At 41.8% G+C, this 15,836-nt stretch overlaps 1 protein-coding gene across 2 annotated transcripts in view; it reads left to right on the forward strand.

Moving 5' to 3' along the window:
* Window positions 1–15,836, forward strand: part of cadm3.S (cell adhesion molecule 3 S homeolog) — a 224,960-nt gene that overhangs the window by 174,099 nt on the left and 35,025 nt on the right. For both annotated transcript variants that reach the window (XM_041574425.1, XM_041574426.1), the window contains exon 6: window positions 12,458–12,548. In XM_041574425.1, the coding sequence (XP_041430359.1) occupies window positions 12,458–12,548 (91 nt within the window). The remainder of the gene's footprint in view (window positions 1–12,457; window positions 12,549–15,836) is intronic.

Here is a 15,836-nt window from a genome sequence, read left to right on the forward strand (position 1 = left end):
CAGCAGCATCCACTCCCTGGTGGAGTGGAAAAGAGGAAGCCCCATCCTCTGCCCAACTCTATACTGAAGTGCAGTCATCAGACTCTCGGCCAATGATACACTGTCTATAGTAACAGTGGATAATAGTCTCTGGGAAGGGAGTGTGACTGTGGGATAGCAGGTATAGTAGGGAGAGATTGTGTCTATAGTAACAGTGGATAATAGTCTCTGGGAAGGGAGTGTGACTGTGGGATAGCAGGTATAGTAGGGAGAGATGGTGTCTATAGTAACAGTGGATAATAGTCTCTGGGAAGGGAGTGTGACTGTGGGATAGCAGGTATAGTAGGGAGAGATGGTGTCTATAGTAACAGTGGATAATAGTCTCTGGGAAGGGAGTGTGACTGTGGGATAGCAGGTATAGTAGGGAGAGATGGTGTCTATAGTAACAGTGGATAATAGTCTCTGGGAAGGGAGTGTGACTGTGGGATAGCAGGTATAGTAGGGAGAGATGGTGTCTATAGTAACAGTGGGATAATAGTCTCTGGGAAGGGAGTGTGACTGTGGGATAGCAGGTATAGTAGGGAGAGATGGTACCTATAGTAACAGTGGGATAATAGTCTCTGGGAAGGGAGTGTGACTGTGGGATAGCAGGTATAGTAGGGAGAGATGGTGCCTATAGTAACAGTGGGATAATAGTCTCTGGGAAGGGAGTGTGACTGTGGGATAGCAGGTATAGTAGGGAGAGATGGTGTCTATAGTGGGGTTGTTTTCTCTGGAAAAAAGGCGCTTGCGAGGGGACATGATTACACTTTACAAGTACATTAGAGGACATTATAGACAAATGGCAGGGGACCTTTTTACCCATAAAGTGGATCACCGTACCAGAGGCCACCCCTTTAGACTAGAAGAAAAGAACTTTCATTTGAAGCAACGTAGAGGGTTCTTCACAGTCAGGACAGTGAGGTTGTGGAATGCACTGCCGGGTGATGTTGTGATGGCTGATTCAGTTATTGCCTTTAAGAATGGCTTGGATGATTTTTTGGACAGACATAATATTAAAGGCTATTGTGATACTAAACTCTATAGTTAATATAGGTATGGGTATATAGAATTTTAATTAAAAGTAGGGAGGGGTGTGTGTATGGATGCTGGGTTTTCATTTGGAGGGGTTGAACTTGATGGACTTTGTCTTTTTTCAACCCAATTTAACTATGTAACTATGTAACTATGTAACTATAGTAACAGTGGGGATAATAGTCTCTGGGAAGGGAGTGTGACTGTGGGATAGCAGGTATAGTAGGGAGAGATGGTGTCTATAGTAACAGTGGATAATAGTCTCTGGGAAGGGAGTGTGACTGTGGGAAAGCAGGTATAGTAGGGAGAGATGGTACCTATAGTAACAGTGGGATAATAGTCTCTGGGAAGGGAGTGTGACTGTGGGATAGCAGGTATAGTAGGGAGAGATGGTGCCTATAGTAACAGTGGGATAATAGTCTCTGGGAAGGGAGTGTGACTGTGGGATAGCAGGTATAGTAGGGAGAGATGGTGCCTATAGTAACAGTGGGATAATAGTCTCTGGGAAGGGAGTGTGACTGTGGGATAGCAGGTATAGTAGGGAGAGATGGTGCCTATAGTAACAGTGGATAATAGTCTCTGGGAAGGGAGTGTGACTGTGGGATAGCAGGTATAGTAGGGAGAGATGGTGTCTATAGTAACAGTGGATAATAGTCTCTGGGAAGGGAGTGAGACTGTGGGATAACAGGTATAGTAGGGAGAGATGGTGCCTATAGTAACAGTGGGATAATAGTCTCTGGGAAGGGAGTGGTGACTGTGGAATAGCAGGTATAGTGCAATTAATGTTATGGTGATGATATACTGAAACTATGTTTAAGGAAATTATTTTTTTGATATTGCATACTGCATCCGCTCTGAGTTCCATTTTTACTGAGGTTCCATGATGTTTAATGTTTCAAGCTAATTGCAAGCTCATTGTCTCGTGTATTATGAGTGAAGGATTCAGTACAGATCTTAATCTTCTTTGTCACATTGTGTGCAAGTAACTGCATCACCTCCTATGCACGCACATTAATCCTGTCCTCTCACCCTTCCGATCTTGCTTGCGCTCACAATAAGCATTTCCTACACTGCTCGGGCATCTATGATTGGCCCTAGCCCTTCTAATTCGCTCCTTTATTATTCCTTCCAGCCTGCGGTCACATTTACACCAGCAATTTTGAAATGTAAAAGGAAAAGGAAAAAAAAAAAAAAATGCTAATGATTGGTGCATTATTTTTTCTCAATATTAACACAATTTAGAGGTTAAAAATCTGTAAATTTGAAACAAAGATAGACAATCAAAATGGAAATAATAAAATAGAGTTGCATGTCTTGCATGCTAATGTGGTGCCTCTATTCAATCCCGTTCCCGTTCTCAGTCTCAAAACTATAGGCCAGTTAGTCTGACGTCCGTGGTAGGAAAGCTTTTCAAAGGGTTAATAAAGGATAAGATACTGGACTTTATAGCAAATCATAATACTATGAGTGTGTGCCAGCATGGTTATGCATGAGACTCAGGAACTATTACAGTTTATAGAGTAATAAGGTGCTAATTGTATCCAGTGTGGATCCTTTAACCAAGCCCATTCAAACTAATGATCAATTATCTTGATCCAGTTCAAAGCTGTCCATCCGACACCCTCAAACATGGGCCTCATTTTATTTTCATTTAGGCCATAATGTCTTTTTTCAAGTAATGTGTTGATTAGTTGGAGAGCACTAGGCTGGTGTATATGCTCCTCAACTATGTTGAGCGGCTTAAAGAGCAGTTAGGGTTATATTTGTACAGAATGTATATTTGTTTTACTTACAACTGTCACCAGGGCCACCATCAGATATCTTGGGGTCCCTGTGAGCAGTGCAGTAGGTTTTTACGAAGCGCTACAGAAGCCCGACTCTAGGAGCCCAAAAGATGTAGATGTCCAAGACCCCATTGGCAGTAGGCAGAGCAGGGTTAAAACCATGTTTTTTATATTAGTTTGAACTAAGGGAAGTGTGGGCATGATGAATTCTGAGCCAAAAAATGCAAGAAAGTCAAGAAAAATTCTTTCAAAATTTTAAAAAATTCTGTAGTATGGATAGAACAATGAAAGCCTATGGGGCAGATTTACTAAGGCCGAAGTGACCAACGCTATCAACTTTTCGCCAGAAATCCCATCCACAGAGACATTGGCAATTCATTTACAGGTGCAGGTGTCAATTCTCTAGTGAAAGAGACCGTCTTTAGCGTTCGTTCATACTCTATAACCAGCCAAATGGTCGTCACTCCGCAAATTCAGTAAAGTGCAGATTTTACTAAATGTTACCTCTTTTGCCAGATTTGATTTGGCTTCTCAGACCAGGTGAAGTGCTAACAAGAAGCGAGATCTTCCTCAATCTTCTGTCGCTTACATCATTTCCTGTGAGCTGAAAATGCATTAAAGTTCCATAAACGCTGGTGACTTTTCCTTTTTTTGAAGCGGGATTGCCTGCAAAAGTCCCGACTTAAACTTCATTCATTTTACAGTGGGCTCATGTGTAGGGCATTATATTAACTCTCTTGTCTTTATTAAGGTTCCCTGCACATTTGTAATAAAAAGTTTTAACTTCAAGCATTTGCACCAACATTTACAATAAAGACTTTACCCGCCGTCTGCAAATTGACCTAAGCGCAAGATCACTAGCAAAATTTTCGCTAGGCACAGACGAAAGTTAGCGCATCATCACTATGAGATGCTCGCACTGCCGAATAGTCGCAACTTTGCATATTAGTGAATTAGCGTAGTGGTAGCAAATTTGCGCCTGGCGAAGTGGTTCAATGTGTGTGAAGTGGTCGCTGGCGAAAATTCGTCCTTTAGTGAATCTGCCCCTATGTCTCAGTGGTTGGAATGGATTACTACAGAAGTTCTTGGTTTGATGCAATATCAATGACAATTACTAGTGAATGAGGCCTTGTTTATGTTTGAGGGAGAGCTTTTGCTTAACTAGCAGCACCCCCTACAGGAACTGAGTAGGTACCTGTTGTTTCTTAGTGACTTAAATTGGTTATACAAATAGACCAAAGACCCATCACTCCAATCGGTACAGCTATGTAATAATAACCTAGAAAACGAAAGGCCTACTTAATAAGCAAATCCCATCCACAACCTCATATTTAAGGTTACAATATCCAAATACGTCTCTCACATTAGGACCACTCAGAGCAGTGGCGTAACTAGATATTACTGGGCCCCACAGCAAATTATTTTTCAGGCCCCCAAAATGTTTAGAGGTTGACTTGTTTCTCCAATATTTATTGAAATTGTATATGAATTAGGGCCTCGTGGGGCCCCTATACCTCCTGGGCCCCCCTGCAGCCGCAGGGTCTGCTTCCTCTATAGTTACGCCCCTGACTCAGAGCCACAGGGATGTAGAGACGGAACTAGAATGGATAAAATAACCAATATTTTAATCCATTAAAAAGAATTGCACCTGATGCATTTTGTACCAAGCAAATTCATCATAGGCATCTTTGCTATTAAATGTGTGGTAGAAATATTTGGTACTCATCCAAAATAGAATTTATTTGCAGAGTGGGGCATCATCTTTCCTTGTGTAAAGCTGTGGGGGGGGCTTAAGGTGGGTGAGCAATGTTTTCTGCCAGGGCTAGATTGGTTTACAGCTGCAACAGCCTCAAGCTGCTGGTTAGATGCTTCCTTTGACTGGAGTCTCCTTGTTTGAGCAGCCCAGGGCCACCATTAGAATTTGTGGGGCCCCCCTACATGAAGTGATGGGCGCGAATTTCCACGTTTCACCGCCGGCAAATAGATTTGGCAGCGTCAAGAAAATTTGAACGTACATCGTAAATAGTCGTAGTGTCAAAACTGTCCTGCGTCAACATTATTCAGCCACCCATTGACTTTACTGTGTCGAATTTCCACCGTTTTATGAATCTCACGGGATATTCGCAAATTTTTCGGCAAAGCCAAATTCACCCATTCCTGCCTTCAAGTAAAAAAAAACATCGGTGGCCAGGGACCGGTACAAGTAAAAATAAAAAAAAACCTTGGTGGCCAGCCCCCCATGTTTAAAAAATATTTGTTGCCAGGGCCCCCCCAAGTTTAAAAAAAAACATCAGCTGCTAGGGCCCCCCTTAATATATAGAAGCCATCGGTCCGGGATAATTGTCCCCCAGAGCCTCCTGATGAACCCCTGGATCAGCCATATAACTCTTGGGGTGAAGCTGAGAATTGTAGTTCACAAGACCTTAAATTATAGGGGTTTTGTCGATAGTATTGAGGGACAATAGCTCTTAAACGTGAACATACTTGAAAATTTTTCTAGTGTTAAATGGTTTCCACCTACACAAAACAGTTGTTGTCTCATGTATTGCAAATCCAACACTCAGAGCGATACTATCAACCGTGTATCGTCTATTTTTAGATCCTTTTTAACATTCACTTCTCTTCTGTCTCGAAATAGTGCCGGAGTGATAAAACGATATGTTTTAAACACTTGTGCGTATCTTGCACTTATGTCACCCCCTCTGGTAATTGATTCTTTCCAGCCTTTAGGCAAATTGTATATGAACAAATTGTCTCTCCAACTATTACAAGAAAATCTCGCAACGACAAAACGCTTTGAATTGATCCTGCTCAGACTCAGATCGGTCATCTTGGTAAATGGCTAGAAATGATCTGTTTATTTAATGTAAAATATAACTATTCCTTTGCTGAGTTGAAAAAAAAAATGAAGATCACAATCCAGTTAAATGATAAGTAAACCTTAAAAAAATAATGTGATATTGCTCCGTTTTGCAATTTACGTGATTTTTTTTTTTGTTTGTTTCGGAGCTATTAAAGTTTTTTTATTAACTGCCAGTATAATGAATTTAGTATCAACAGCTCTAACTGCTGGTGAGTGCCTATAAAAATACAGTTGAAGCTAAAGTGTTACACCTTCAGAAGGAAATCATAGAAGTGTTCTGATGTTGCTCTGCTCAGGAAAGAGATGGGAAATGACATCTGAGGTTTCTAATCTCTTTCCTGAGCAGAGCAACATTGGAACACTTCTCTGTTTTTCGTCTGAAAGTCTCTTTGACTGTACAGTTACAGGAACTGAGTTGATCAGGTGGTGCTGTTGTTACAAAATTAATTTTATTGGTTAATAAAAACTTTAAGGGATTCTGTCATGATTTGTATGGTTTACTTTTTATTTCTAAATTATAGTGTTTACATTGCAAATAATTCGCTCTATTATTTAAATTTTTATTCTTGAACCAACAAATGTATTTTTTTTAGCTTTAATATTGTTTTGGAGGCGCCATCACAGTACATTGTGCCTGATTCTGAGCTTTGAGAAGGAGCCAGCACTTCAGAATGGAACTGCTTTGAGACAGCTATTGTTTCTCCCCTTCCCATTGTATTTCTTTACAACCTAGGTCGTGCTCCCTAGAATAGCACCCAATCAGGAAAAAGCAGGGTTTTTCTTACTTGTGTGGTATTCTCGTGTCTACCACTAGGTGAGGCTAGGGAGCACTTTTAGCAGTGCAAACAAATCCAAAGCAGAGGGGTCAGGCAGCTGCTATCTGGTTACTGATGGGTTGCTGGGGAGCGAAGGGAGGAGGGGTGATATCACTTCAGCTTGCAGTGTTGTGGTAAAGAGTGAGTGAAGTTTATCAGTGCAAGTCACATGATCTGTGGACACCTGTGAAACTGACAATATGTCTAGCCCCATGCCAAATTTAAAAATTAAACATAAAAAAACTATACTTTAATCTCTGTGTCAGGAGTGGTGTAGACCCTAGGCAGGATTAGGTGGAATAACCCCAGAGAAGGTCTAGACAGCCTGGACGGCCTGGATTTCCCTCTTCAGCACCCCTAGGCCGCTGGGTCCTAGTGCCTACTCCCCCTCTCCCCCAGCAATTGAGCGCACACACGTATGCATTGGGGAGCTGCAGGTCCCAAGTGCTCCTAAAATGCAGCTGGGAGGCATGGCGCACCTGAAATTTTGCTGCCCTACGCCCGGGCCTTTTTGGCTTCACCACTAAGCCAGGCCTGGGTCTAGAATCTATTGCTCAGTTGCCACAGGATCAAAAGGCACATAGGGCTAGGAAACTAGTCAGCTTTCAGCTTCCTTGAGAACTCACTAGTGGGATGGAGTGAAAGAGCCACATATACAGAGAACTCATATTCACCTCCCTAAAATATTTGAGGAGTGACACCCAACATATCTTTGATTTTTGTCTATGCAATGCTCTAATGCATGTATGCAAGGACTCCCTGGCCTGCAGGTAATGGTGGGGGAAAAGGCAGAAATTTTAGTGCAGAGTGATTGGGGGTTAAACATATTCACTTTGTCATGTTCATTTCAACTCAGTGATTTCCCTAGTGAGGTTCATGATGCTGCCATAAGCTCCGAGGAGATGAACCAGTTAGAGCATCCACTGTTTCCCCTATTTCAGAAGAGCTTACATTCTTGTTGCTGGAGGCATAAGACTTTAAGAAGTAACTTATCCATGGTAACTAGAAGCTGCATGTCTAGGGAATTAGTCTTTCCTTCCCAAATTATATTCCCTTACTTTGCATGTGAGTCTCTGTTTTCTGCAAGATTCTCTATTGAATCAGCTCGGCTCACTGTCGGACTGGTATATGGGTTCCCCCTCCCTCTGTAAAATGTCACACAATGGGCAATTTTAGGGCAAAGCACAGAGGCCACCAGAACGACAGTTTGATCAAAGTATATTCTTGGTGGAAGTAAATTCTCAAACTAATATGGAATCCCTCTATTATTATTTGTTGTTTAAGTTTTCTTCTTTCAGTTGGGGCTGTACATGCATTACCTGGGCATACACTCCAGCTCTTACCCCCAGATTGAGAATGAACTGTTTATAAATCAGGGGCAAGATGCAAAGTGCAAAAATAGTTTTAAACACACAGTGCATTGTGTCTGATTCTGAGCTTTGAGAAGGAGACAGCACCTCAGGATGGAACTGTTGTTTCTCCCCTTCCCCATTGTATTTCATCAAAACCTAAGTCGTGCTCCCTAGCCCCACCTAGTGGTAGACAAGAGAATAGCACCCAAGCAGGGTTTTTCCTCCTTGGGTGGTATTCTCATGTCTACAAGTAGGTGAGGCTAGGGAGAACACTAGCTAGCAGCTCAAACAAATCCTTCAGCAGAGGTGTCAGGTAGCTGCTATCTGGTTAGCTTCCCATTGTTCTGTTGAGAGGCTGTTGAGAGGGTGCTGATGGGCTGCTGGGGAGCAAAGGGATGAGGAGTGATATCACTCCAGCTCTTAACCCCAGATTAAAAATGAACTGTTTATAAATCAGTGGCAAGATGCAAAGTTCAAAAATAGTTTTAAACGCACATTGAATCTTGTCTCCCCCTTGGGCAGCAGATGGAATGGGGTATCCCCCTGAATGCACCTCTCCTGTGCATCATAAACAAGGTTGGCCCAGAGCATGGTGTTAAATGTCTAGTAAAAGCAAATCAAGAACAGAACAGGCAATCACCCATCCATTACTCTCCTGTTGTCTCTTTCCCTATGCCAGTGCAGTCAACAGCTGATAAAGACTCCATCTACAATTTATCTATTATTGCCTGTTCCTTCTGGCTCCCATAATGTTCATATGTAGTGATGGGCGAATTTGCGCCGTTTCGATTCGCCAAAAAATTCATGAAAAATTCGCGAAACGGCGCCAGCGTCTCATTTTTGACGCCGGCGCCCGTTTTTGACGCCGGCACCCGTTTTTTCGACGCCGGCGCCCGTTTTTGACGCTGGCGCCCGTTTTTTCGAAAAATATATTTTGACGCCGGCGAATTTTTGCCGCGAATAAATTCGCCCATCACTATTCATATGCATATACCAAGCATTTCCAATATCCCCAGTAGAATCTCCCTGTACTTGGTGCATATTTATACAATGATCTACAGCTTTAGCCGTGTTACTGTCCCCTCCTACTCTACAGCCCCTCCAGGCATCTTATATACCATTGAGCAGTGCAGATAATCCCCTTGTCTCCCCTGTGCCTGTCCCCAACTCTGCACATGATAAAATCAACCCGCCTTGGCTGTGAGTCTCTGCTGCCTTATCCCAAGTCACTGTGTCATTATTAGATTTATGTTTTTGTTCCAAAGTGTTAAGGATCTGGTACATTATTCGCAGCTCTTATACCTGTTCTCCATAAAGCATTTGGCACTTAGCTGAGGACTGGAGAGGTGTGAGCTATAGGGATGTCGCGGACTGTTCGCCCGCGAACTAGTTCGCGCGAACATCGGGTGTTCGCGTCCGCCGAATGTTCGCGAACGTCGCGCGACGTTCGCCAATTTGGGTTCGCCATAGCTGGCGCTTATTTTTGAACACTCACCCCAGACCAGCAGATACATGGCAGCCAATCAGGAAGCTCTCCCTCCTGGACCACCCCCTGGACCACTCCCCTTCCATATATAAACTGAAGCCCTGCAGCGTTTTTTCATTCTGCCTGTGTGTGCTTGGAAGAGCTAGTGTAGGGAGCAGGGCCGCCATTAGAAATCACGGGGCCCCGTACAACAAAATTTTTGGGGCCCCCTGGGCCCCGCCCACACTGACGACCAAGCTCCACCCCATATCCCGCCCACTCCACATCGCAGTTAAAAGACCACACAGACATCAGCGCTAAAAAAGTAACCCCCCCCCACACAAGTTGTAAAAAGCTATTGATGGTCAGGGCCCCCTTATAAAAAATTGGGGCCCCAAAAAAAAAAACATTGGTGGCAGGGGCCCCCTTATAAGTTAAAAAAAACTTGGGGCCCCAACAAAAATTTTTTAAAAAAACTAAAAAATAAACAAACATTGGTGGCAGGGGCCCCCTTATAAGTTAAAAACAAATTGGGGCCCCAAAAAAAATTTGAAAAAAATAAAAAAAATTTTTGGAAAAAAAAAACCATTGGCGGCAGGGGCCCCCTTATAAGTTAAAAAAAACTTGGGGCCCCAACAAAAATTTTTTAAAAAAACTAAAAAATAAACAAACATTGGTGGCAGGGGCCCCCTTATAAGTTAAAAACAAATTGGGGCCCCAAAAAAAATTTGAAAAAAAAAAAAAAATTTTTGAAAAAAAAAACCATTGGCGGCAGGGGCCCCCTTATAAGTTAAAAACAAATTGGGGCCCCAAAAAAAATTTGAAAAAAAAAAAAAATTTTTTTGAAAAAAAAAACCATTGGCGGCAGGGGCCCCCTTATAAGTTAAAAACAAATTGGGGCCCGAAAAAATTTTTTGAAAAAAACATTTTTTTTTGAAAAAAAAAAAAAAAATGGTGGCAGGGGCCCCCTTACAAGTTAAAAAAATTAAAAAAATTTTAAATTTAAAAAAAAACAAAAAACAATGGTGGCAAGGGGCCCCTTACGAGTTAAAAAAAAAATTGGGGCCCCACAAAAAAAGTTTTAAAAAAAAGATTGGAGGCAGGGGCCTATAGAATATTAAAATAATACATTGGTGGCCAGGGGATTAAAAAAAAAAAAAAACACAAACTGGTGTTCAGTAGGATTGAACTCATGGCTTCAGTACTTCCACTTCGCCTCCTTTCGTGACTTCGGGTCTTTTCACCGCTTCAGGACTTCAATTTCGGCTCTTTTCGTGACTTCGGGTCTTTGCGCTGCTTCAGGACTTCGGCTTCGGCTGTTTTCGTGACTTCGGGTCTTTTCGGCGCTTTGTGACTTCGGCTTTTTCCGTGACTTCGGGTCTTTTCGGCGCATCGGCTTCGGCTTTTCGGCACTTCTGCATTCGGCACGCAAGAGGCAAGACGTACGGCTCGGGCGCTCGTAAGGGGGGCCCGTATCTTCAAAAAATGCAGCGCTGCCGAGCCCCCCTTCATGCCCGGGCCCGGTACGCTTGTCCCCCCTGTCCCCCCCTGATGGCGGCCCTGGTAGGGAGAGAGCTGTTTAGTGATTTGAGGGACAGTTGATAGTAACTTTGCTGGCTAGTAATCTACTTGATACTGCTCTGTTATTGTAGGGACAGAACTCTGCAGGGATTTGAGGGACATTTTAGGTTAGTTAGTTTTGCTGGCTAGTAATCTACCTTCTACTGCAGTGCTCTGTATGTAGCTGCTGTGGGCACTGATCTCTTCTGATCTCATCTGCTGACTGCTGTAATAACCCAATAGTCCTTGTAAGGACTGCTTTTATTTTCTTTTTTGTTTTTTTTTACTTTGCTACTGTAAGAGCCCAGTGCTATTAGTCTAGCTGTGTTGGGGAGTGGGACTGGTGTGCTGCTCCTCCTAGTAGTTCACCACTACCAGCACCAACCAGAGTCAAAATTGTTACAAAGTATCTTATTTGCACCTGTTAGCTGTTCTGAGCTCTCTGCCAAAAGCTAATTAAGTTAGAAACTGTTTTTTTTCTGGCTGTTCAGTTCAGAGAAAAGAGGGACTTTCCAGTACAAAAGAGGGACAGGGGGTTGAGTGGTCAAAAGAGGGACAGTTGGGAGGTATGCAAGTGCCACCTAGCTGTGTGAGCTTTTTCACATTCTGTCTAAATAACAATAATAATTCCGTGTCCGTAAACATCACCTGAGTGATGTTTTTACAGCAGCAATAATATATTCCGTACCCACTACTGTATACGTTGCCCTTGCAGGCATTGTTTGCCCAGTCTTTAACCAAGTGCCACCTAGCTGTGTGAGCTTTTTCACATTCCGTGTCCAGAAACATCACCTGAGTGACGTAGTGTGATTTCTGCCCTTTACAGCACAAAACACAGCGCTGTGTCAACAATGTATTTTTCAGATACATTTTTGCCCTTGATCCCCCTCTGGCATGCCACTGTCCAGGTCGTTGCACCCTTTAAACAACTTTAAAATCATTTTTCTGGCCAGAAATGTCTTTTCTAGCTTTTAAAATTCGCCTTCCCATTGAAGTCTATGGGGTTCGCGACGTTCGCGAACCGTTCGCATTTTTGACGCAAGTTCGCGAATATGTTCGCGAACATTTTTTCCGACGTTCGCTACATCCCTAGTGAGCTAAAGTGCAGCATGAAGTGGAAGGTTTATCACAGGGCTCCTATGTAATAATAATAAACTGGTTTATATTACAATCGATTGGATGCTAAAACTTGTACCATGTTGATGTCTACTTTAGACAAATTAGATTAATGACTGGCAGCTAATGGCATGGAATGATATCTGAAACAATATACTACAGGTCACCTAGATGACAACATGATACGTTATCTCATGAAACCTTAGAATGCAAGCTCTGAAGGTCAGAGGGGTGTGCCAGCAATCATAAACAGTCTTTGAGTTCTATAAACAGTCTACAATATTGAGTGCCCCAACACAATCTAATAAACCCAAGCATTGATACAAGGATTATTGTGTCCTGTATGTTATATTACTGCTGAGAATTTATATCCTGAACCTTTAGTGGGAAAGTGAATGCCAAAAAGAAAGTTTCTCTATAATAATTTTTATTCTTCTTTGTGTTTTCAGACAAACCCACAGCAAAGATTGAGTCCAGGCCCAGCATGCCAAGAGAGGGTGACAAACTGCGACTGCAGTGTGATGCCTATGGAAATCCTGTGTATGTAGAACCTTCTTTTTTTTTTGTAACTTATCATTTTTATTGAGAAACATTTAAGGTAAACATATAAATGACCATCAGCATGTTATGTTTACAGAGTCATTTTGACATGAGGGTGGTAGTTTGAAAAAGAGAAATAGGTAAAAAAGGGGAAAGCTTGAACTGGTTAGGGAAGGTGGGATTAGTTGGGAGAGGGGGCAAAGATGGAAGGGAAAAAAAGATAAGAAAACAAAAACAATAAATAATATAAACAGTGTACCAGACAAATCTCAATGACAGTAAAGTCCTGCAGTGCATTCGTTTACTTGCCTTTGATTTTTAAACTTTGCCATAAAACATTTAAAGGACAAGGAAAGGCAAAAAAATAAAATCCCATTTTTACTTTCTTTAATGAAAAAGAAACCTTTCTCCAATATACTTTAATTAAAAAATGTGTACCGTTTTTATAAGAAACCTGACTGTATGCAATGAAATTCTCCCTTCATTTACTGCTGTGGATAGGAATTGTCAGATGGTCCCTACCTGCTATGGGGAACAATTATACTTATGAACAGCAGGGGGAGCCCCCGCCTTACTTCCCAGCCATGCAGAACTCAAGCAGCTTTGTTTATGATGATCCCTAAGCAGCTCAGACCACACTGAGCATGTGCAGGGTCAGGCAAAGATGTTTAACAAAGTTACAAGATGACAGCTCCCTTTGGCCAAATTTGAAAGCATAAATCATTTGTTTGATTAGGCTTGTGGTGCAGTAAGTTCATGCTTATGTTTAGTATACAAAATACAGCATTTCTAGCCTTATTCTACTTTAGACTTTCCTTGTCCTTTAAGTCATTCCAAGGTTTAGGTAGACAGACCGTCAGATATGTGTTTGATGGCGTTGATTCTTAACCATTCAGTCTGGGGACCCGGATTAATTCTGAGAATTAAGTTTGCGACTCAATAATTAGTTATGTGACTCAGTTTAATTACTAGCTTCTATTGTACAAGGATATTGCATTGGATTAAAGGGGATCATGGTGACCAGCCTTAAATAGAAATAGAAATTTTATTTGAGCCCTGAGAGATAGGTTAAGATTCCTTCTTTAGCTACTGTCATTAGACAGTGAAAAGTTGTATTACTCTTCAACAGGGAAGTCCATGGCTATTACCACAACTGAAGTCAAGTAGGGCATGAGATCCACATTTGTTGTGGCAGTTACATTCTAGCATTTCAAATAGGGTTACTCTTTTTTTCTGCCATTTCTAGACGTATTCAAATGAACACAAACTTTTTTATATAGAAAGCAGACATTCTTTGATTGACTGATATAACCTATGAATTCTAAAAGGGTGTCACGTGTTCAAATGGGAAGTACTTTGGCTAAGAATGAATATTAAGGCATAGTTGGTCATTTACAACTGCAATGATCCCCTACTGGTATCTTAATGTCCATTTCATTGCCTTTGGTATGAAGATGTCTCCATCCTTCCTTTCCCTTCCTTCCTTCCTTCCTTCCTTCCTTCCTTCCTTCCTTCCTTCCTTCCTTCCTTCCTTCCTTCCTTCCTTCCTTCCTTCCAGGCCCTCCTTTCCTTCTCTCTCCTTTCTTTCTTCTTTCCCCCTTCCTTCCCTCATTCCTTCCTTCCTTCCTTCCTTCCATTCTCTCCTTTTCTTCTCTTCCTTCCTTCCAGACCCTCCTTTCCTTCTCTCTCCTTTCTTTCTTCTTTTCCCCTTCCTTCCTTCCTTCCTTCCTTCCTTCTTTCCTTCCTTCCTTCCTTCCTTCCTTCCTTCCTTCCTTCCTTCCTTCCTTCCTTCCCTCCCTCCTTCCTTCCTTCCTTCCTTCCTTCCTTCATTTTCTTCTTTTCCTTCCTTCCCTCCTTCCTTCCTTCCTTCCTTTCTTCCTTCCTTCTTTCCTTCCTTTTTTTCCTTTCCTTCTCTCTCCTTTCTTTCTTCTTTCCCCCTTCCTTCCCTCATTCCTTCCTTCCTTCCTTCCATTCTCTCCTTTTCTTCTCTTCCTTCCTTCCAGACCCTCCTTTCCTTCTCTCTCCTTTCTTTCTTCTTTTCCCCTTCCTTCCTTCCTTCCTTCCTTCCTTCCTTCTTTCCTTCCTTCCTTCCTTCCTTCCTTCCTTCCTTCCTTCCTTCCTTCCTTCCTTCCTTCCTTCCTTCCTTCCTTCCTTCCTTCCTTCCTTCCTTCCCTCCCTCCTTCCTTCCTTCCTTCCTTCCTTCATTTTCTTCTTTTCCTTCCTTCCCTCCTTCCTTCCTTCCTTCCTTTCTTCCTTCCTTCTTTCCTTCCTTTTTTTCCTTTCCTTCTAGTCCTTCTTTCATTTCTTCCTTCTTTCCCTCCTTCCTTCCATACTCTATCCTTCCTTCCTTTCCTTTTTTTCATTCCTTCCATTCCCTCCCTCCCTTCCTTCCTTCCTTCCCGCCCCTTCTCTTCCCTTCCTTTTTCTTTAGTTCCTTTCTTTCCATTATCTTTTCTTTTGCTCCTTTCTTTTTGTTCCCTTTCTCCACAAAAAGTTATGAAAACATTACACAGAAAGTACTTTAACCAAATAAACTATATTGTTTATATTCCTTCCTTCCTTTCTGTCCCTTCTCTTCCCTTCCATTTTCTTTAGTTCCTTCCTTTCCATTATCTTTTCTTCAGCTCCTTTCTTTCTGTTCCCTTTCTCCACAAAAAGTTATGAAAACATTACACAGAAAGTACTTTACCCCAAATAAACTATATTGTACTGTACCATGAAATGAATCCAATCCTTTTATAGAATTTAGGGGGGGGTTGGTTTCTAAACATCTGGTAGCATTGTACTAATATAAAGCATCTAGTCAATACCTGTACAAGAAGCTGAATGGAGAAAACATGAAAATATGCTATAATAGGCTGTCTGAATAGAGTGATTTTTGCTGCAATCGGCAGGAAACCTTAGGAGGTAAGACACTTGTCAACTGCATGAGGGACAAACAATGTTACATGTTTCAAAGCAGCTGGAGAGAAAATCTCTTGAAACGATGTAATCGGTAGGATTAGTGGGCTTTACTGAATGGAGAGATTTAATGCAACAACTTAAGACAGTTTTGAGACTTGACAAAAAAAAAATCGGGGTTCTTAACAGAAAACATTTATTATGAAATGTTTTGTTGTTTTAATCTAATTATAAACTTGGTTGACTTTATGAAACTATTCATGGTTCCATAGGTGTTTAATGCTATATCCTCAACTTATAACATAGAGACAAATCCCAGAGAACTCATAGAGATCACAAGTGATCACAATCCTCATTCACAGCACCAGAACCTTGAGTGTCAACATT

The sequence above is a fragment of the Xenopus laevis genome, chromosome 8S (assembly GCF_017654675.1).
Source record: "Xenopus laevis strain J_2021 chromosome 8S, Xenopus_laevis_v10.1, whole genome shotgun sequence".
Lineage (NCBI taxonomy): Eukaryota > Metazoa > Chordata > Amphibia > Anura > Pipidae > Xenopus > Xenopus laevis.